Here is a 23,613-nt window from a genome sequence, read left to right on the forward strand (position 1 = left end):
TACGTGCATGGTCATGCATTGGACATTAACATTTCTTACTTTGCTTGTTGAAGATAGTCCCATTAGGGCAGTGGTTCTCAAACGGTGGGGCACAATAGCTTAGACAATTTTTTGAGAGGGCGTGAAGCCAATTAAAAATAAAAATATTTGTTAGATTTGACCTTGCCCGACTTGTTTTGGATATTTACATTTTTTTATTTTAGATATTTACATTCCATCCGTGTATTTTCTACGTATTTTTTGAGCAAAAATATTTTCGTCTAAGGGTCTGTTATTTGTAGCATTTTGTTAGCTAGTTATTTTTGAGGTGTTGAAATGTTTTTGAAAGGATTTTATGGATAGCATATAATTGAGTCTTATTATTTATTTTTCACTGTTTTACGACATTTTGATGCGTTATGTTGATATATATCAGAAAATCAACTTGTGTTACTGGTTCTAAATTCACTCTTCTGTTTTAGTGGGCACCAGCCTTCAAACATTTAAATGCCAAAATACCAGCCTTTATTGCACTGATGTTCGTTATCTTTATGTTTTTAGATATCCATTATTGATATCAGCCAAAATTCAATGGATGAAGAGGCTTTTGATGCTCTTGGTGACCTTTTATCAAAATATGAAGTTGACCAACTCATTGCAAAAAATTGCCAGCTAACAAAAGCAAAACTTGATGCTCTTGGTAGTCATTCTGGATTAAAAGTATGACCAAGTTATATTATAATATCATGCCACTGTTGCTCTTTTGTTGAGTTGGCTGGAAAATACACACAAAACAGCTGGTTTTATGATGTTTGATATTGGTAGATTCGGATAGTGAAGTCTTCTCTTTCGGGAATATCAAAAATCAAAGATGTAAATATCCAAGATAAGGCATGCAAGATCAAATTTAACATATATTTTTATTTTTAATTAGCTTTACAACCTCTCAAAAAATTGTCTGCACCCCACTTTTGAGAACTGCTGGGTTAGGGTCGATATAAACAATTACTTTTGTACAAGAAACTGCCTTTCTTGATTAGCCAGGGTTTATCACTCATATCTGTTACAAAACTTTTGGATAAGATGATGAGATTAAGATATGTAATCTCATTGATACTTGAAATTCATTTATTTATCTATGTTTCAGTTATACAAGATTGATATCAGTGAAAACCCAATGGGTGAAAAGGCCTCAATGCTCTTTGTTCCGTTTAAACAACAAATATTAAAGTTCTTGCCCTTGTCATGCAAAATTGCCAACTGAATAAAGAAAACCCCCCACTCTTTTTCAAATTTTTGAAAAACTGAAAAATTCGCGAATAACGCATGCGATTTCATTTTGCTAAAGTCGTCGATTGTTTTTGTACATCACATATTATTCAGCGCTGAACGCTTTTAACGTTGGTGTTAATTTTCTCTAAATCACAAATCATCCACAAATTTGGGCCACAATAACGATGATAATCACTTAATTCCTGTACTCGCACAGAATTGTGAATCCGGTGAGAGTTACAATACATTTATCGGCAACAAGGCAAATTAAGTAGTGAATCCACAAAGCAAAGTTTTTTGATTGAAAAGCAGGAATATAATATACTGAAAATAAAACCGTAAACAAAAAAGTTCTGTTGTAGGATGCCCGCGACAATCTGAAATGCTTCTCTAGGCATTGAAAATCACCAAATTATGTTGGTTCGGCGTTGAGAACCATATTGTTACTAAAACCACAAGGTTAAATTGAAGACATTTGAATTAATAAAGCAAGACAATTCAAACAAGCCTGTATCAGTCATGGTTTGATTACTTTGCACAATAGAAAAATCAGTATTCGTTGAAAAAGTCGGCTCTTTTAACAAGTGCTGTAATCGAGGTGACTGTTCCGCGTGGATTTCGAGGCGATGAATATGTATTTTGATTTACTGCTGAAATTTATATGTAATTTTTATTGTACGAAATTAAATTCTACCATACTGGATTTTATATAAGATCTTGAGAATTGTTTAACAGCGATAACGAGTTTGTAAGATTGCAAAAATACGTATCAAAACTAAATACGAATGGGCAGTTTATCTCATATTTTTATGTCTACAGATCACCATGGTATTTTAAAGTAGTACTAGTTTCTACTATTTTGATAATCAGAAGTTAATAAAAACCTGGAATGGCATAAGTGAACGGGAGATACTTTCCATAACATCTGGCATAGACTGGGCAGAATAATAAATTGATAATAAATTTGATAAATTCACAAATAAATATTCAACTTATTTATGAATTGAAGGACTACCGTAATTTAATTATTTATTCTTGTTGGATAACCTAAATGTCAGCAACAACAAGGATCTTGCCAAAGTATCAAACAGGTTAACTCACGTGCATGGTCATGCATTGGACATTAACATTTCTTACTTTGCTTGTTGAAGATAGTCCTATTAGGGCAGTGGTTCTCAAACGGTGGGGCACAATGGCTTAGACAATTTTTTGATAGGGCGTGAAGCCAATTAAAAATAAAAATATTTGTTAGATTTGATCCTGCCCGACTTGTTTTGGATATTTACATTTGTTTATTTTAGATATTTACATTCCATCCATGTATTTTCCACGTATTTTTTGAATAAAAAACATTTTCGCCTAAGGGTCTGTTATTTGTAGCTTATTGTTTAGCTAGTTTGTTTTTGAGGTGTTGAAATGTTTTTAAAGGGATTATATGGATGGCATATAATTGAGTCTTATTATTTATTTTTCACTGTTTTACGACATTTTGATGCGTTATGTTGATATATATCAGAAAATCAACTTGTGTTTCTAGTTCTAAATTCACTCTTCTGTATTAGTAGGCACCAGCCTTCAAACATTCAAATGCCAAAATACCCGCCTTTATTGCACTGATGTTCGTTATCTTTATGTTTTTAGATATCCGTTATTGATATCAGTCAAAATTCAATGGACGAAGAAGCTTTTGATGCTCTTGGTGATCTTTTATCAAACTATGAAGTTGACCAACTCATTGCAAAAAATTGCCAGCTAACAAAAGCAAAACTTGATGCTCTTGGAAGTCATTCTGGATTAAAAGTATGACCAAGTTATAATATAATATCATGCCACTGTTGCTCTTTTGTCGAGTTGGCTAGAAAATAAACACAAAACAGCTGGTTTTATGATGTTTGATATTGGTAGATTTGGATAGTAAAGCCTTCTTTTTGCGGGAATATCTAAAATCAAATATGTAAATATCCAAAATAAGGCGTGCAAGATCAAATTTAACAAATATTTTTATTTTTAATTAAAACTTAACCCCTTACACCCCATCGAAAAATTGTCTGCACCCCACTTTTGAAAACCTATCATAATCCTATTCGTTTTACTAGATTTGCACTCTGGATATTCGGTTCATAACCGGCATGACATTTGATCTATTTCTTGCAATATCTAAGTTTGCAACTGAGAGTGAGGTCAAAGAACTTCTGATGGACCCATGGAAAGAGTTCAAAGCAACTAAAGATCAAATAATGGAATTGAGTAAATGGAAAGTCTGTGGAAAGGTCTGTAACATATTCATTGAGACTTGGAATATAATAACGAAATTATTGCCTAATCCATTAAATATGTTGTAAGCATTTTGTTGATCAACCTTGGATCTCACTTTATTGTACAGAGTGTATGTGAATTTAGTGAATTGATATCCAGAGAAGGTCAACCTCGAACCATTGTTTATTTACATTTTCAAATAATATTTCAAATAAATTTTAAGTTTAGATTTTCCAGTTTTTTAGAATGTTTTTATTTGATATTCTAGTAAACAGAAGGTTAAAAAATCCTGGATTGAGAGAACATCAGATACTTTGCATAACATCTGGCACCGCTTAGAATAATAAAATGATAAATTTTCAAAATGAATATTCAATTTATTTATGAATTGAAGGACTAATTTAATTATTTATTTTAGTTGGATCAACTACATGTCAGCAACAAGGAGTTTCTTGGCACTGCTGGTTTTGGTAAGGTTGGAACAGTTGTTTCAAAATGCCAGGTGAAGGAACTGAATGCTCAGAGTTGCAATCTGACAGCAGAAGGAATAAAAGCATTCAAGGAAAACACTCGCAATGCCAAGGTAACAAACAGGTTAACTTACATAAATGGCCATGCATTGGATATGAATCAAGCATGTCTTGATATAACAAACAGTTTATGAGTTGTTTAATGGCTATTCCAGTGGAATGACTTTGGTCACCACAGAGTATTTTTAGTCATTTATAACTCCCAAGACAAATTGAAAGACAATTCATAATACTGTGCCGGCCAGCATTTTTGTAATCTACCATGAAATATCGATTGGATCAGCAATCCTGTTGCACATTCCCAATGACCCTTCACGACAGCAGTCTGAACCGAGCAGTATATGGCTGCTTGAATTCGTTAGGAAAATAGTTTTATAATGTAAACAGCTTTTTAAACAGTTTGTGAGATCTTTTCCGTCCAAATGTCTGATATCACTGCTTTTTTATCTAATGAAATATCATTTTCTGGCCACTTTACTCCAGATTGGTCGGTTCGCCAATTTCCTTTTTTTACAAAAATATCGAGTCGTTTGATCGCAGCTGCCTCACCAAAAAAAAGTTAGTTCACATAAGCGTTTTATCTCGCAAATTCTCCTTGTCTCACGATTATAAGCTTTTATGATTCATAATAAATGTTTTATTATGACTCACAAAAGCTTTCAACGCGATAAAGCACAAACAAACAACCGATCGATCTATCTAGCTTAGCCTGGCCTGATTCGATGTGGTGACTTCTCAAACGGAAAATTTTCAAAACGCTTGAACGGCGCGCACTATCGAAAAGCGTTTAGTATCATATCAAAGAGAAAACCAATGTGCAGTCAACTGTATAGTCACATTTGAGCTTTACAATAGCTAAACACGTCCAACAGCTGATAGAATGAGAGAGTGTAAATATTTTTGTTATTTTTTGACGTTACGAGAGACCTCTTGAAACAGGGGTTTTAGTTTACGGTCCTCCAGTGACATTTAGCGTATAGTACTCTAAAAGACCTTTCTAATGATATATAAATATTGTATATTGGGGGTCGTATGACATGAATAAAAATGGGCCTGTTTCATAATTTAACTGCTAGTGCATGAGCCATATTGTTGCATATTGTCGGTTAGCAGGGGTTACCTAAACAAAATGACTCTTGAAACGTGAAATACCCCTTTTCTCTCTCTACATGTACGCCAATATCATTCCAAATAGAATTGGTCGCTTGTAATTGCAAAAAGCCTAATTAATAAGAAACTTTTTCTTCATGTAGTATATATGTCTTAATTAAAGAAGAAAATTTAAATCAGCTATCAGATTTTGATTGGGTTACATTTCCATCAAAACAACAGACAGTTGAATGTTTGATGAATGGTGGTGCATGGGAGCGGAATCTGAGAGTTTTAAACACTATGATGCAATGGATAGGCAACATGTGCACCCGCTCAGACACTTAATTTGCTCAGACAAATATTCAGCATAGTTGTGAGAATTGCCTTGTTTTTATGGTTTTGCACGTTATTTGCAGTTTTCTGTTGTTTCAAAAAATAAAAATAAACTCATATCTCTGGTCGTGATATTTGATTTGCCCATATTTTCTATTACAAATTTGTTCTTGAATGATCGCCAAAGCAACCATGAAAACGAATATCACTCAAGTTTTAGTCATCGTTTTTAATTAACCGCTTGCCGGGATTAACGCTTTGGCGAATAAACGTATATTTTTTAGTGTTTAATTGTATGTTTGGTTGATCTCAGTCCGCATGGTGATGATTGGTAACCATTGTTCCAGGCTCTATCCATGCAGTGACAGTCTTGCTTATATATCTGAGTGACTGTTCATTTATGTTCGATGTTGAGGTTTCCTGTATTGGAGACAATGCATTGCTATTGCCCACTGCAATAACAACTGTATAAGTCAACTTGAATAATGTGACCCTTCAAAAAGTCAAATACTGTTTTTTTCTATTTTGTATGTGAATATTTTTTCAATGGAATTTTACAAAATTAGTCTCTGGTATTCCAAAAAGACTTTTCCCCATGTAGTATATATATCTTAATTACCTAGGAAAATTTTAATCAGCTATCAGATTTTGTTTGGGTTACATTTCCATCAAAACAACAGACAGTTGAATTTTTGATCAATCAGTTTTTAAAGTTTGCTTTCTTCATTTCTCATACTTTTATTCCCTGTCACGATCACATTTTGTGACCGAGTTCATCTATATTAGTTCACTGATCTTATTTATTTCAGTTGGAAATACTAGATATCAGTTACAACAAGATTCTTGGCACTTCTGGCTTTGGTGAAGTTGGATTAATTGTTTCAAAATGTCAGGTGAAGGAATTCAGGGCTCAGTTTTGCAATCTTACAGCAGAAGGAATGAAAGCATTCAAGAAAAACACTAGTAATGCAAAGGTAAAACCAGTTCACATACCTGAAAATATATTTGCCATAATTTAGAAATGTCAAGTCAAGTTTATTTTTTCAACCAGTAAAAAATATCACAATCATAAATTATGACAAAAAAACAATTTACTTACTGGGGAAAAGAAGTCGCGACGAACCAAACTGGTTATCGTGCAGCTACACCCAAATGTTTTGGAGATTGCGGTATTATACGATATTATCACATGCTTTACACTCGTAACAAATCTCTGTACAAGAAGCCATTGATGAGTTTGACAAACTGAAATATTTCAGGTACACCATTGCCCACACTATTTAACAAACCATCAGGTGGAGGGCATAGGAATGGAATCTGAAAATTTTAATCTGTGATGTAATGGATATTTTTCCCGAGCTTCGATTTTCTTGTTTATTTCAGGAACAGTGACCAATCACTAAAAGGTCAACAATGACGTAACAATTTTTTCATAAATAAGTTGTTTATTGAATATCCTAAATGTCATTATAACTTCCTACACGCTCCAATTTAATGCATTAAAATTTATTCCCAGAAAATCTACGATAGACTGGGCATAATTTAGCTACCGACCTGTTTAGAGCCATCCATGCCGCTAAAAGGTTGTTAGCTAATTTATGCCCAGTCTATCACAGATTTTCTCTAAACCAGTTTGTAAGCGCCATATCGCCAAAACAATCCCCAATTATGCATCACTAATTTTGCAATACTAAAGCATAGGAACAATTTTTCAGAAACATCTATATCTATACAGTTATGACCAACGCTTATTAAAATAATTTTCTAATTTAAATGAACATTAAATGGAAATTTTAATTATACGAATTCAACTCTGAAATTGTAACATAATATCATAAATTAACTGTTGAAAAAATTAAATAAAACTGAAAAATAATGGATTTTATCATTTGTATGAAGTTTTTAAGAAATGTATGAATGTGAAAAATAATTAATTGGTCGAGAGCTTGAGTCACTAAATTTTGTAGAAGCTCCGCTTCCAGCTAAAAGATAGGCTTGGCTCCATCTCCAACAAGACATCACAGCTTCGACCCTTTTTCGCAGTGCTTTGCACAATTGGTAAATTCTATAATGTCAGATGAATAAATATAAAAATATAATAGGATTCGGTATTCTGGATTTGATTTAACTTTTCTACAATAGTAAATATTCTATATTGTCTATCCCTAATATGCCATAATTTAGAAATGTCCAGTCAAGTTTATTTTTTCCAATCAGTAAAAAAAATCACCATCATAAATTATGACAAAAAAAAAATAATTTACACAGTTTCACAGGGGAAGGGAAGTCGCGAAGAACCAAACTGGTTATCGAGCAGCGACACCCAAATGTTTTGGATGTTGCTGTATTATGCGACATTATTACAAGCTTTACGCTCAGAACGAAGCTCTGTGAATGCAGCCTTTAATGAGTTTGAAATACCGAAATCTTTCAGGTTTCAACATTGCTCATTCAATTTATCTCACTCTGTAGTGGTGGGCATGGGAGTGAGATCTGAAGCTTCTATTTCCTTGTTTATTTCAGTAACAACGACCAATCACTAATAAGTCAACAATAACGTAACACATGCAATTTGTGCATTCGCTCAAGATGCTTCTTCCGCTCAGACATATATTCAGCATGGTTGTGAATGTTGCCTCATTTTCATGGGTTTACGTGTTATTTGTCAGTTTTCTGTTGTTCCAAAAACAGTACTTAAACTCATATCTCTGGTCGTAATATTTCATTTGCCCATATTTTCTATTCCAAATTTATTATTGAATGATCGCAAAACCAACCATGAAAACAAATTTCACTCAAGTTTGTTACATCGTCTTTAATTAACCGCTTGCCGAAATTAACACTTCAGCAACTAATCATATTTTTTAGTGTTTAATCGGACATTCACTACAAAATATTTTGATCAAAACAATACGCCTGTTTCATAATTTAACTGCTGGTGCATGAGCCATATTGTTGCGTATTGTCGGTTAGCAGGGGTTACCTAAACAAAATGCCTCTTGAACGTGAAATACTCCTTTTCTCTCTCTACATGTACGCCAATATGATTTCAAATAGAATTGGTTGCTTGTAATTGCAAAAAGCCTAAATAATAAGAAACTTTATCTTCATGTAGTATATATGTCTTAAATATCGAAGAAAATTTAAATCAGCTATCAGATTTTGATTGGGTTACATTTCCATCAAAACAACAGACAGTTGAATTTTTGATAAATGGTGGTGCATGGGAGCGGAATCTGAGAGTTATAAACACTATGATGCAATGGATAGGCGATATGTGCACCTGCTCAGACACTTAATTTGCTCAGACAAATATTCAGCATAGTTGTGAGCATTGCCTTGTTTTAATGGTTTTGCACGTTATTTGCAGTTTTCTGTTGTTTCAAAAAAAAAACTAAACTCATATCTCTGGTCGTGATATTTGATTTGCCCATATTTTCTATTCCAAATTTGTTGTTGAATGATTGCCAAATCAACCATGAAAACGAATATCACTCAAGTTTTAGTCATGGTTTTTAATTAAACGCTTGCTGGGATTAACGCTTTGGCGAATAAACCTGCCGGTATATTTTTTAGTGTTTAATCGTATTTTTGGATGTTCCCAGTCCGCATGGTGATGATTGGTAACCATTGTTCCAGGCTCTATCCATGCAGTGACAGTCTTGCTTATATATCTGAGTGACTGTTCATTTATGTTTGATGTGGAGGTTTCCTGTATTGAAGACAATGCATTGCTATCGCCCACTGCAATAACAACTGTATAAGTCAACTTGAATGAAGTGACCCTTCAAAAAGTCAAATACTGTTTTTTTTTTATTTTGTATGTGAATATTTTTTCAATGGAATTTTACAAAATTGGTCTCTGGTATTCGAAAAAGCTTAATTACCATGAAGACTTTTCTTCATGTATATCTGTCTTAATTAACTAGGAAAATTTTAATCAGCTATCAGATTTTGTTTGGGTTACATTTCCATCAAAACAACAGACAGTTGAATATTTGATAAAAAATTTGTCCATTTTGATCAATCAGTTTGTACAGTTTGCTTTCTTCATTTCTCATACTTTTATTCCCTGTCAAGATCACATTTTGTGACCGAGTTCATCTACATTAGTTCACTGATCTTATTTTTTTCAGTTGGATATACTAGATGTCAGTGGAAACTTTGAACTTGGCACTTCTGGCTTTGGTGAAGTTGGATCAGTTGTTTCAAAATGTCAGGTGAATGAACTTGATGCCTCACATTGCAATCTGACAGCAGAAGGAATGAAAGCATTCAAGGAAAACACTAGTAATGCAAAGGTAAAACCAGTTCACATACCTGAAGCTATATTTGCCATCATTTAGAAATGTCAAGTCAAGTTTATTTTTTCAACCAACCATATCACAATCATAAATTACGACAAAAAAATAATTTACTTACTGGGGAAAAGAAGTCGCGACGAACCAAACTGGTTATCGAGCAGCTACACCCAAATGTTTTGGAGATTGCTGTATTATACGACATTATCACATGCTTTACACTCGTAACAAAACTCTGTACAAGCAGCCATTGATGAGTTTGATGAACTGAAATATTTCAGGTTCAGCATTGCCCCCACTATTTAACAAACCATGAGGTGGAGGGCATAGGAATGGAATCTGAAAATTTTAATCTGTGATGTAATGGATATTTTTCCCGAGCTTCGATTTTCTTGTTTATTTTAGGAACAGTGACCAATCACTAAAAGGTCAACAATAACGTAACAATTTTTTCATAAATAAGTTGTTTATTGAATATCTTAAATGTCGTTATAGCTTCCTACGCGCTCCAATTTAATGCAATAAAAATTATTCCCAGAAAATCTACGATAGAATAGGCATAAATTAGCTAACAACCTATTTAGAGCCACCCATGCCGCTAACAGGTTGTCAGCTAATTTAATCCCAGTCTATCGTAGATTTTCTCTAAACCAGTTTGTAAGCGCCATATCTCCAAAACAATTCCCAATTATGCATCACAAATTTTGCAATACTAAAGTATATGAACAATTTTTTGGAAATATCTATATCTATACAGTAATGACCAACGCTTATTAAAATATTTTTCTAAATTAAGTGAATATTGAATGGAAATTTTAAATATACAAATTCATCTCTGAAATTGTGACATATTATCAGAAATTAACTGTTGAAAAAATAAAAAATAAAACTGAAAAATAATGGATTTTATCATTGGTATAAAGTTTTTAAGAAATTTATGAATGTGAAAAATAATTAATTGGTCGAGAGCTTGAGTCACTAAATTTCCTGGAAGCTTCGCCTCCAACTTAAATGTTAGGCTTGGCTCAAGCTCCAACAAGACATCACAGCTTCGACCCTTTTTCGCAGTGCTTAGCACAATTGGTAAATCGTTGAACTGAGTGATATCTTAGTAATTGACTTATTTATTTGGGGTAATAGTGAGTGTATAAAGGCTTATATTAGAGAAACAGGCAAGAGAAAATAAAACAATTATATTCTTTGCAGTTTCACAAATTACTTGAGGCCCGGTGAAAATGTTTTTATTTTCTTAGCGGTTATATTTTTGCCATTTCTCTTGTATTCTCTGATAACACTTCGCACTGCTGATTTTGGTTAAGTTGGATAGCTATTTTACAATGTTAGATGAATAAATATTTAATTTAATTAATCGCTTGCCGGGATTAAAGCTGTGGCAAATAATCGTATTTGTTGGTGTTTAATCAGACATTCACTACAAATTATTTTGATCGAAACAACACATCTGTTCCATTCATTTTGAAAGTTGACTGGACAATGAGCCATATTTTTTTGTGTTGCCAATCCGCAGGGGTAAAAGGTTGGAAACTAATGTTGTAGGCTCTATCCATGCAGTGACAGTCCTGCTTATATATCTGAGTGACTGTTCATTTTTGTTTGATGCCGAGGTTTCCTGTTTTGAAGGCAATGCATTACTATTGCCAACTGCAATAACAACTGTATATAAAAATTAACATTGAATCAGTAAAAAATATCACAATCATAAATTATGACAAAAAAAAAAAATTTACACAGTTTTACAGGGGAAGGGAAGTCGCAGGGAACCAAACTGGTTATCGAGCAGCGACACCCAAATGTTTTGGACGTTGCTGTATTATGCGACATTATTACACGCTTTACGCTCGGAACGAGGCTCTGTGAATGCAGCCTTTAATGAGTTTGAAATACCGAAATCTTTCAGGTTTCAGCATTGCTCATTCAATTTATCTCACTCTGTAGTGGTGGGCATGGGAGTGGGATCTGAAGCTTCTATTTCCTTGTTTATTTCATGAACAACGACCAATCACTAATAAGTCAACAATAACGTAACACATGCAATTTGTGCATTCGCTCAAGATGCTTCTTCCGCTCAGACATATATTCAGCATGGTTGTGAATGTTGCCTCATTTTCATGGGTTTACGTGTTATTTGTCAGTTTTCTGTTGTTCCAAAAACAGTACTTAAACTCATATCTCTGGTCGTAATATTTCATTTGCCCATATTTTCTATTCTAAATTTATTATTGAATGATCGCAAAACCAACCATGAAAACAAATTTCACTCAAGTTTGATTCGTCTTTAATTAACCACTTGCCGAAATTAACACTTCAGCAACTAATCATATTTTTTAGTGTTTAATCGGACATTCACTACAAAATATTTTGATCAAAACAATACGCCTGTTTCATAATTTAACTGCTGGTGCATGAGCCATATTGTTGCGTATTGTCGGTTAGCAGGGGTTACCTAAACAAAATGACTCTTGAACGTGAAATACTCCTTTTCTCTCTCTACATGTACGCCAATATGATTTCAAATAGAATTGGTTGCTTGTAATTGCAAAAAGCCTAAATAATGAGAAACTTTATCTTCATGTAGTATATATGTCTTAAATATCGAAGAAAATTTAAATCAGCTATCAGATATTGATTGGGTTACATTTCCATCAAAACAACAGACAGTTGAATTTTTGATAAATGGTGGTGCATGGGAGCGGAATTTGAGAGTTTTAAACACTATGATGCAATGGATAGGCGATATGTGCACCTGCTCAGACACTTAATTTGCTCAGACAAATATTCAGCATAGTTGTGAGCATTGCCTTGTTTTAATGGTTTTGCACGTTATTTGCAGTTTTCTGTTGTTTCAAAAAAAAACTAAACTCATATCTCTGGTCGTGATATTTGATTTGCCCATATTTTCTATTCCAAATTTGTTCTTGAATGATCGCCAAAGCAACCATGAAAACGAATATCACTCAAGTTTTAGTCATCGTTATTAATTAACCGCTTGCTGGGATTAACGCTTTGGCGAATAAACCTATATTTTTTAGTGTTTGATCGTATTTTTGGTTGTTCCCAGTCCCCATGGTAATGATTGGTAACCATTGTTCCAGGCTCTATCCATGCAGTGACAGTCTTGCTTATATATCTGAGTGACTGTTCATTTATGTTTGATGTGGAGGTTTCCTGTATTGAAGACAATGCATTGCTATCGCCCACTGCAATAACAACTGTATAAGTCAACTTGAATAAAGTGACCCTTCAAAAAGTCAAATACTGTTTTTTTCTATTTTGTATGTGAATATTTTTTCAATGGAATTTTACAAAATTGGTCTCTGGTATTCGAAAAAGCTTAATTACCATGAAGACTTTTCTTCATGTATATCTGTCTTAATTAACTAGGAAAATTTTAATCAGCTATCAGATTTTGTTTGGGTTACATTTCCATCAAAACAACAGACAGTTGAATATTTGATAAAAAATTTGTCCATTTTGATCAATCAGTTTGTACAGTTTGCTTTCTTCATTTCTCATACTTTTATTCCCTGTCAAGATCACATTTTGTGACCGAGTTCATCTACATTAGTTCACTGATCTTATTTTTTTCAGTTGGATATACTAGATGTCAGTGGAAACTTTAATCTTGGCACTTATGGCTTTGGTGAAGTTGGATCAGTTGTTTCAAAATGTCAGGTGAATGAACTTGATGCCTCACATTGCAATCTGACAGCAGAAGGAATGAAAGCATTCAAGGAAAACACTAGTAATGCAAAGGTAAAACCAGTTCACATACCTGAACATATATTTGCCATCATTTAGAAATGTCAAGTCAAGTTTATTTTTTCAACCAACCATATCACAATCATAAATTACGACAAAAAAATAATTTACTTACTGGGGAAGAGAAGTCGCGACGAACCAAACTGGTTATCGAGCAGCTACACCCAAATGTTTTGGAGATTGCTGTATTATACGACATTATCACATGCTTTACACTCGTAATAAAACTCTGTACAAGCAGCCATTGATGAGTTTGACAAACTGAAATATTTCAGGTTCAGCATTGCCCCCACTATTTAACAAACCATGAGGTGGAGGGCATAGGAATGGAATCTGAAAATTTTAATCTGTGATGTAATGGATATTTTTCCCGAGCTTCGATTTTCTTGTTTATTTTAGGAACAGTGACCAATCACTAAAAGGTCAACAATAACGTAACAATTTTTTCATAAATAAGTTGTTTATTGAATATCTTAAATGTCGTTATAACTTCCTACGCGCTCCAATTTAATGCAATAAAAATTATTCCCAGAAAATCTACGATAGAATAGGCATAAATTAGCTAACAACCTATTTAGAGCCACCCATGCCGCTAACAGGTTGTCAGCTAATTTAATCCCAGTCTATCGTAGATTTTCTCTAAACCAGTTTGTAAGCGCCATATCTCCAAAACAATCCCCAATTATGCATCACAAATTTTGCAATACTAAAGTATATGAACAATTTTTTGGAAATATCTATATCTATACAGTAATGACCAACGCTTATTAAAATATTTTTCTAAATTAAGTGAATATTGAATGGAAATTTTAAATATACAAATTCAACTCTGAAATTGTCACATAATATCAGAAATTAACTGTTGAAAAAATAAAACTGAAAAATAATGAATTTTATCATCGGTATAAAGTTTTTAAGAAATTTATGAATGTGAAAAATAATTAATTGATCGAGAGCTTGAGTCACCAAATTTTCTGGAAGCTTCGCCTCCAACTTAAATGTTAGGCTTGGCTCAAGCTCCAACAAGACATCACAGCTTCGACCCTTTTTTGCAGTGCTTAGCACAATTGGTAAATCGTTGAACTGAGTGATATCTTAGTAATTGACTTATATTATTTGGGGTAATAGTGAATGTATAAAGGCTTATATTAGAGAAACAGGCAAGAGAAAATAAAACAATTATATTCTTTGCAGTTTCACAAATTACTTGAGGCCCGGTGAAAATGTTTTTATTTTCTTAGCAGTTATATTTTTGCCATTTTTCTTGTATTCTCTGATAACACTTCGCACTGCTGATTTTGGTTAAGTTGGATAGCTATTTTACAATGTTAGATGAATAAATATTTAATTTAATTAATCGCTTGCCGGGATTAAAGCTGTGGCAAATAATCGTATTTGTTGGTGTTTAATCAGACATTCACTACAAAATATTTTAATCAAAACAACACGCCTGTTTCATAATTTCACTGCTGGTGCATGAGCCATATTGTTGCGTATTGTCGGTTAGCAGGGGAAAAAGGGGAATCACTGTTCTAGGTTCTATCCATGCAATCACAGTCTTGCTAATATATCTGAGTGACTGTTGATTTTTGTTTGATGCGAAGATTTTTGTGTTGAAGGTAGTGCAATGCTATCGCCCATTGAAATAACAACTGTATATATAAGTCAACCTAAACAACATTCCACTTGAAAAGTCAAATACATCATCTTTCCTCTTTTGTGAGCAAATATTTTTCAATGGAATTTAAAAAATTTGGCTTCTGGTAATTGAAAACACTCAATTATCAAGAAACTTTTTCTCCATGCAGTGTATATGCCCTGATTAACTTGTAAAATTTTAATCAGCTATCACATTTTGTTTGGGTTGAATTTCCATCAAAACAACAGACTATAAATTCTTTATAAAATATTTGTCTATCCTGATCAATCAGTCTTTATGGTTTGCTTTCTTTATTTCTCACACTTTTATTCTTTACTAGATCACATTTTGTGACCGGATTCATTTCAATTTGTTCACTGATCTTATTTATTTCAGTTGGATATGCTAGATATCAGTATAAACAAGAATCTTGGCACTTCTGGTTTTGGAGAAGTTGGATTAGTTGTTTCAAAATGCCAGGTGAAGGAATTCATTGCTCGGAGATGTGATCTGACAGACAAAAAAATGAAAGCATTCAAGAAAAACACTAGTAATGCAAAGGTAAAAACCGGTTCATATACCTGACCAGATGTTGGCTATAATTCGGTAATGTTTTGGACATTGCTGTATTATGCGTCATTATCATATGTTTTTTACCCAGAGCGAAGCTCTGTGCAAGCAGCCTTTAATGAGTTTACGGACCGAAATATCCCAGGTTTCAGCATTTCTTACCCATTTTATCATACCCTGAGGTGGTGGGTATGAGATGGGAATCTGGGAATTGAAAAATTGTTATGCAATTGATATTTTCCTGAGCTTCGATTTCCTTGTTCATTTTGTAATAATGACCAATCACTAATTAGTCAACATTATCGTAGCAATTGCAATTTTTTGTAGCCACTCAGACAATTCTTTCGCTCAGACAGATGATGGGCAAGGTTGTGAACATTGCCTCATTTTCCTGGTTTTGCGTGTTATTCAGTTATCAATTGTGTTTGAATTTGTTGATAATCAAATACCTTCTATGTTAATATAAATTCCGACAAGTTTCAGTTCAGTTGCAATAATCAAAAATTATTCCTGAAAAACCTGCGATAGGCTTAAATTATCTACCAGTACCTGTGAGCGGCACATGGTTAAATATTTCAAAGAAAAATTATGGCATGCGTTATGTAAACCAGTTGAGCGCCATCTCTCCAAAACAATCCCAATTATGCATCAAAAATTTTGAAATTATATAAAGTATAGACAGAGTCAATGGTGGGGGGAACATCCATATATTTAAGACCAATGCTTAATGAATTGAATAATTCAAAATGAAATGGAATTTTAATTATATAATTTTTCAAAATTGAAATTATAAATTAATATTAATAATTAACTATTGAAAAAAATTAAAAACTGAAAAAGGATGAATTTTATCATTTGTATAAAGTTTGTATGAAAATTATAAATTGAAATTAATTTGTTGAGGGCTGGAGTCACTAAAATTTTTCGAAGCTGCGGCTCCAGCTAAGATGATAGGCTTGCCTCTAGCTCCAACAAGACATTAAAGCTTCAACCCTGGTTTGTAGCGCTTGGCACAATTAGCAAATCATTGAACTGAGCAATTTACGGTACTTGTGTGAGTGTGTGGAATATTTCAATTATTTTAGGTGAGTGAGCACGTACCACTTCTTTTTGGCAAAACCTTCCATCTTATATACCGTACGCTTTATACCTTATCTAAGGTTTTGTTTGCTCTCCTGATTTTATATTCAGTTTTTATTTATTTATTTGTACCAATCATTTTATTGTTATGCTGATAATGGAGTCGAAATAAACTTATACTTATAAGTAATTGCTTTATATTCTCCGGAGTTTTATTAGATAAACAACTTTTAGCCTGGAAGGCACGGGAAAATAATACAATTATATTTTTTGCAGTTTCACAAATTACTTGAGGCCATGTGAAAAAATTTATATTTTATTTTCGGTCTATATTTTTGCCATTTTTCTATTCTCTGATAACACTCCGCCCTGTTGATTCTGGTGAAGTTGGATAGCTATTCCACAATGTCAGATGAGCGGTTTTTTTGCCAAGTCTTCTAATCTGACATGGAAGATAAGCTTATTTATCTTTGCGTTTACTTTCCTGTCTCTTTGCATTGATTCTCTAATAAAATTGGAAAAAATTAGAGTTAGATATAGAGTTAGTATTAGTGTTCCACTTTCTGCTCCACAATGTCAGATGGACAAATTTATTGATAGGTTTTCTAATCTGCCTGTCAAAGTACCTGAAGTATTCAAGGGAAATATCAAAGTAGCAAACCAACCTATATGCATCGCAACCATGACCTATATATCAATTCATAAAATTATATGATAACAACATGTATCATTTCAGATCGACAGCTTGAATATGAGTTGGAACAAAGTCAGCAAACTCGGAGATGAAGGATTATCTACAATCAGTGTAATTGTTCGTAAATGCCAGGTTGGAACATTGGAGATGTGGGGATGCGGCTTCAACGATGATCAGTTGGAAAGATTCAAAGCATTGATTGCTGATACTGGGGTTAAATTTCTTCACTAGTCACAGATGCCGTATCCGAGGATAATGTTATTGGATAATTTGATTTAAAATTATATTAGTTCCACATTTCTTCAGTTTGTCTGTCTGAGATAATCACTTTTCGTTTTGTTTTAAAATTTTCGAGCAATTTGTTTTTAATTATTTTTTTCAATCCTGTCTATAATGTTTAGCAAGTAGGGTCCGTTTATCGCATTATGTCTTATGAAAATTTCTTTTGATTTTCATTTATTTCATCAAATATTTCAGTCAGAGATTCCGAATAATTAACTAGTTGCATACAATAAACAATGGAATAACTGTTATCTACAACCTGGCTATTTGACCAGACATTTTATGCCGACGGATTGCCGTGTTAGACTATTAATGCTTTTATATTTTCGTAAGTATGAAAATACGAATTAAAAATTAATTATCGGGCATTTTACCACACTTTTTAGTTACCACACTAAATTAATACCGCAAGGCATTTTAAATGCTGGTATCGGTCATGGATTTGAATATTTTGCTCAACAGAAAATCATCCTAATAAAAAGTCGATACTTTCAAATATTTGCCAAATAGCGGAAAAAGTATGAATTATATTTCTCAATAAATCAATTTTTTTTTTCCGACTTGCGACAATTTATTGGGTATCGTAACATTTGCAGCTTTATACAATTTTCAAATTTTTGACATAATGCAAATGAATGCGTAACTAAAACACTGTTGCTGAAGAGGCAACTAGCAAAAATAATAAAATACCATTGAGCGCTAAACATGAAGTAGCAACCAAATGCTGGGTGTACGCTTGACATTATATATTTACCAATGCCAATAAAAATACTTTAATAGATGGAACCATTTTTGAACAAAGATGTAACATCTCTTCCTTAAGGCTGGTTTCAAGTCGATTTTATCAAATCGGGCCCCGCACCCTGCGCTAGTCTTTTTCTGTATTATTTATCTGTATTATGAGGTACAAAATACTGCTGAAAACGTAAAATATAAAGTGAAATAATCTTTCTCATAATATTGATTTGTTATGCATGGTAAATTTAGTAAATTATCGTTATGTCGCCATAAGCAATTGAAAGACTCAACAATTTGTCAATGGTTCTTATAGAAAGCAAAATTGCTAAAGGTGTTGACTTTAAATGAATTTGCTGATAAAATGGCTAGAAAAGTATTTTTCTGAAAGAGTATAATGAAATCGCCTATTTTGCATTTCTTGATGTTAAAAGTAAAACAATAAAAACATCCTATCACCTTAAATTTGTTTTATAGCCAGTATTAAATGTTTATTTTTTTTATATAAAGACCCATAAATTTTAATATGAAGAGTAGGGGGTCTGCCATCAGATTTCTAATTGCGCCCCGCAGAACCTAGCACCTGCTCTTTCGCTGTCTACAAGAATTCTTTGTCTTTATTTGTTCCGTTATGACGTCAACCCCATATAATTTTGGGAATTATCCAGCTCTCGACTCTGTGCTCAAATCACACAGCTTTTTCTTACGTGTTTAAACGAAATTTATTTTAATCGGTTCACTTTTCTCCCCAATTCGCAACGGAACTTAATTATACGAAAACCTGCAATTGCCAAACTAACTACGGCTTTGCTCTGTCAAGTTACTATATTAGTACAATATTCATGCATAGCCTTCAATTGTTCATACCCGCTTGCATTTTTTTAGGTACAATTCTGCTCCCCAAAGATAAAATGTGAGAGGATTGCTGGGCTCTTCGCCACCGTAGGGTGGTTCACGTAACCGCTGGTCGGTTACGGCTTCCTCCGCCATAGAGTCCATGCAGCTGAAACAAATAACTGGCTAACTAATTTCAGCATGGATTGGTAAATAGACTGAAGGCTGTATGACCGTCTCGTCGGCTTTCACCACAATCCCCCCCCCCCCCCCTGAAAATAAATATCTTATCCATAGGGTGGTTCAAGTAACTGTTGGTCTGTTACAGCAGGGGCAACCTTTAATACAGGAGGGCCACATACAAATAACTGGGTGAAAGCGCGGGCCACACCCATGCAGGAAAACTTTTTTTTTATTCAACTTATGGCAATATTACTAGTTTTAGTCCTTACATAAGTGATGATTTAAAACGCATAAATTTCTAAAGAAAATTACTATTCACACTTAATGTCACACCACCCCGACTTTGAACGATTTCAGTGAGAAATTTGCAGCTGACTTTTCACGACTATCAAATTGGCCTTAATGGAAGTGCTAGCAATTTGAAGTCTATTTTCCAAGTGTTTGTCTTTCAAACCGATCGACAGGGGGATTTGATGACGCACATTTTAAAACAAAATTGTCCGCACAAATATGTTGAGCCAAAAGGTGCCATTTTTGAATTCTAAAACGTAGAAAGTTATTTTGGTTGGGCTGTTTTCAAATAAATCGCTAACTATCATTTTCAAATACTTTGCTGTTAAATCTATACAATTCTAGGCAAGATTTAGACATAATTGACTGATATGCTGAAGCTAAAACTCATTTAGCTTCTGTATCTTTCAATGGTAAAAATTTTCAAACTGCTTTTCCATTTTTCAGGTTATGTTAGGTTAATTGCCCGTTCTTACTACTTTATTGTCATCCGTTCTTCACTCTCCTTAATCGCTCGCTGCTCAGCAAGTGATAGCTTTGTGAATCGCGATGTTTGCTTAACAGAAGCTAGCTTGTAGGGCATTTTAACGTCATCAGTATAGATAATAAGCTGGACTCGGGTTAGTAGGATTTGCGATGCAAGAAGGATTGGAATTGCTCGAATGTATCAGATTAAACTACATTTTAAAATCTTGTTTCGCGGAACGCCACAATTCCAAAATTGGAACGCACAATTTTTCCTTGAGGCAGCGGGCCGCAGTTTGCACTCCCCTGCTCTAGCCGATAATATGATAATCACTAAATATCCTCTGATCACCCAATGCGGGTTCGCATAACATGCGGGTTAATTATCTGCGGGAGGATTGCTGGCCTCTCGAAGTCGCAGGGTGGTTCATGCGCCTCTAGTCGGTTACGGTTTCCTGTGTAGTCAAGTATCTACATATAAAACCAGTAACATGCCAAATAATCTCTCACCGTTTTGACTGGTAGGGACATGAATTATTGAGCCATCTCCTTGGCTTCCTTCTCCCCCGGGATAAATATGAAAATTCTGTCTAATGAGCGAGCCTGGTGAAATGCCATCATCGTCAATGAACGACGTATAAATTAGTCATGCACAAACTTGCATTATTTCGAAACAATACAATTGATTTAAAAAAAAGTCGTAATATTCTATCTTAAGCGATAAATTCCGGACACCGAAAACACTAGGTCAAGCGATGATGGAGGAAACCTTAAACCAGTGGTCGGCAACCTTTTCCGAGTGACGCACCGGTAAAGCCTGACCAAAATTTTGGTTGACCACCTTCACACAAACGGACTAAGCCTATGCAATAAATTATACGCATTAGGGAATTTATGTTGACAATATACTAAATACGACGGCGATGCTATTTAGTGCGATATCTGCATTTGTTGGCTGGCGATTAACTGTTCCCATATTGGAGATATGGCCGAAGTTGACACACGTAACGTGTTTTCTACATCCGGACTACTTCGTTATTTCGTTTTTGTAGTTATCAATATTGAAAACCAGGCCTCACATCAATAAGATTTTAGGAAAGGTAATAATGCCTGTACCCTATCTGACTCTGTATTGATTGATGTTTGTTTTGCCATAAGTAATTTTTTTACCCGATGTGCTAACTTTATAATTATCCGGATTCTGGAGTATAGATTTAGCACTGGCTAAGCATGACCTGTTAGCTACGAGCCAGTTGTGGAGTCGTCACGTTCTTAGCGATAATTATTTTGTTGGAGATATCTTATACGGACTGATGAAAGACACTCTTGTGCGGGCGCAGTGGAAACAACTGACCCAGCATTATTGCGGCATACTGACATGGTAATTGTTTGTGAAGTCAGACATGCTGCTCAAGTGCGTTGTGTTTGTCTGGTTTGCTGTTTTTAGTCGTAGGGTTTGTGGTTAGATTGTAGAGGTTTTATTATGGCCTTGTCCGTTTTTGTGTCACCTCTCTGCGGACCGGCGATGGGCCGCGGCCCGGTGGTTGCCGACCACTGCCTTAAACGACCATCGGTTACGTGAACCACTCTTTGCCATCGTGGGGTGGTTCTGGTCTGTTACGGCTTCTTCCGCCATCAAGTTCATGCATCGGAAAACAAATTACTGGCTAACTATGTCCAACATGGACTGGTAAATGGAATGATAACCGGACGAGAGAGAGTTATATTTATTATTACAAACAATGTCAACATCATGATACATTTGGAGCAACAGAAAATATAATTTAATTTAACAATAATTGGTTGATCATTATTTTGAGGGTCAGTATGCAAGACCGGTTAGGTCACCGAGGCTCCTGGCCCGTACTGTATTATATACTATATAAGATATCATTCACATATAGCAGGGGTGTGCAAACTGCGGCCCGCAAATAAAAATTGTGCGTCCCGCGGAGAAGTGCCAATTTTGAATGGTGTGCCCGCGAAAAGAGTTTTTAGTTTTGTTAATCTGGCAAAACTAGCAAGCAAAATCCTGTTGAAAAATACACGTTATAAAAACGTGTTTCTCATTCAAATCGTTTAGTCGATGTGAAAATAAATTTGAAAAGCAGTTTTCAATTTATAAGTTTTAACTCGCCATTTCTGCAAGGACCCCTAACAGTGCCGTAAGATCAATAACAAAAAAGAAATAATTTTTTGTGCTTGCAACTACTATAGAAACTTTACCTACGAAATTAATTCGTTCCGGAAGCACTTTCGTAGGTACAAAATTTCATAGGTAGGGGACGCACACTACCTGTAAATAAGCTATTTCGTTCTAAGCCCCGAAAAAACTCGGACATTATATTTGTATAAATTATAATAACGATTAAAACTCGTAACAAATACATGTTAAAATTGGATTACTACATGCTAAATAGAAAGGTACACATGGGAAGAAGGAAGAACAGAGAAATAACGAATAAAAACTACGAACTATTTACCTATAGACTAGGGTGAGCAACCTTTTTCGGCTCGCGTGCCAAAATCGGCTTAATTTGAGGAAAAAATTGATCCTCGTGCCAACCAAAATTAAAAACAACGCTTTGTCACTTCCAAATCAGAGATACGCAATAATAAACCTTTTAAACATGTACAGACAGATTCAATAATCGGGAGAATATCATTTCAACAAATGGATTTGATTACTTTTCTTATTCCATATCAGTGAGACTTCTGCTGCGGCATTACCGCTGATAGAGATTTTACATTGGGTTTATATTTTGAAACTCCCAGAGAAATACACGAACTACTGCTGGTTTCATCTCTCAGGCTACTCTTATTACGAGACTCAATAAAGTTCATAACTGAGAACCAAGATTCACAACCATATATAGATGAAAACATGTAGGGTAATGCAGTTACAAAGTTTTTAAGACATCAACAATTTTCGGGAATGGCATCCCAATAACGGAATAGTTCGTTTTTTGCACTTCTCTCTCGTATTCCCTTTCCTGATCGCTTATATATCATTAGAAATCAATTTATAACAGTAAGTTAGCAAGTAACTCTAGCCAACATGAGCTTTACAACTTCATAAATCAAGTAGAAATGGAGAAAACGGCGGCACAGACGCACTATTCAGGAGTGGGCAACCTTTCGGCTAAATTTAACGACAAAAATATTCCGCGTGCCAACTAAAATTAAAAACAATGTTTTGCTACTTTCGAAGCAAAAATAAATACACAATAATAAATCTTTTATACATGTACAGACAGATTCCTTATTCGGTAAAATATCAGTCCGACAAATAGATTT

General features: G+C 34.2%; 1 protein-coding gene across 1 annotated transcript in view; it reads left to right on the top strand.

The window, feature by feature from the left end:
• LOC120339924 (uncharacterized) overlaps positions 1-18,176 on the top strand; it is a 125,094-nt gene extending 106,918 nt beyond the window's left edge. The window contains exons 18-26 of the mRNA XM_078116168.1: positions 541-699; positions 2,893-3,051; positions 3,348-3,521; positions 3,926-4,090; positions 6,272-6,436; positions 9,599-9,763; positions 13,373-13,537; positions 15,579-15,743; positions 17,569-18,176. Of these exons, the coding sequence (XP_077972294.1) occupies positions 541-699; positions 2,893-3,051; positions 3,348-3,521; positions 3,926-4,090; positions 6,272-6,436; positions 9,599-9,763; positions 13,373-13,537; positions 15,579-15,743; positions 17,569-17,757 (1,506 nt within the window). The 3' untranslated portion in view covers positions 17,758-18,176. The remainder of the gene's footprint in view (positions 1-540; positions 700-2,892; positions 3,052-3,347; positions 3,522-3,925; positions 4,091-6,271; positions 6,437-9,598; positions 9,764-13,372; positions 13,538-15,578; positions 15,744-17,568) is intronic.
• The last annotated feature ends 5,437 nt before the right edge of the window (positions 18,177-23,613 follow it).

This window comes from Styela clava, chromosome 9 (assembly GCF_964204865.1).
Source record: "Styela clava chromosome 9, kaStyClav1.hap1.2, whole genome shotgun sequence".
Taxonomy (NCBI): Eukaryota; Metazoa; Chordata; class Ascidiacea; order Stolidobranchia; family Styelidae; genus Styela; species Styela clava.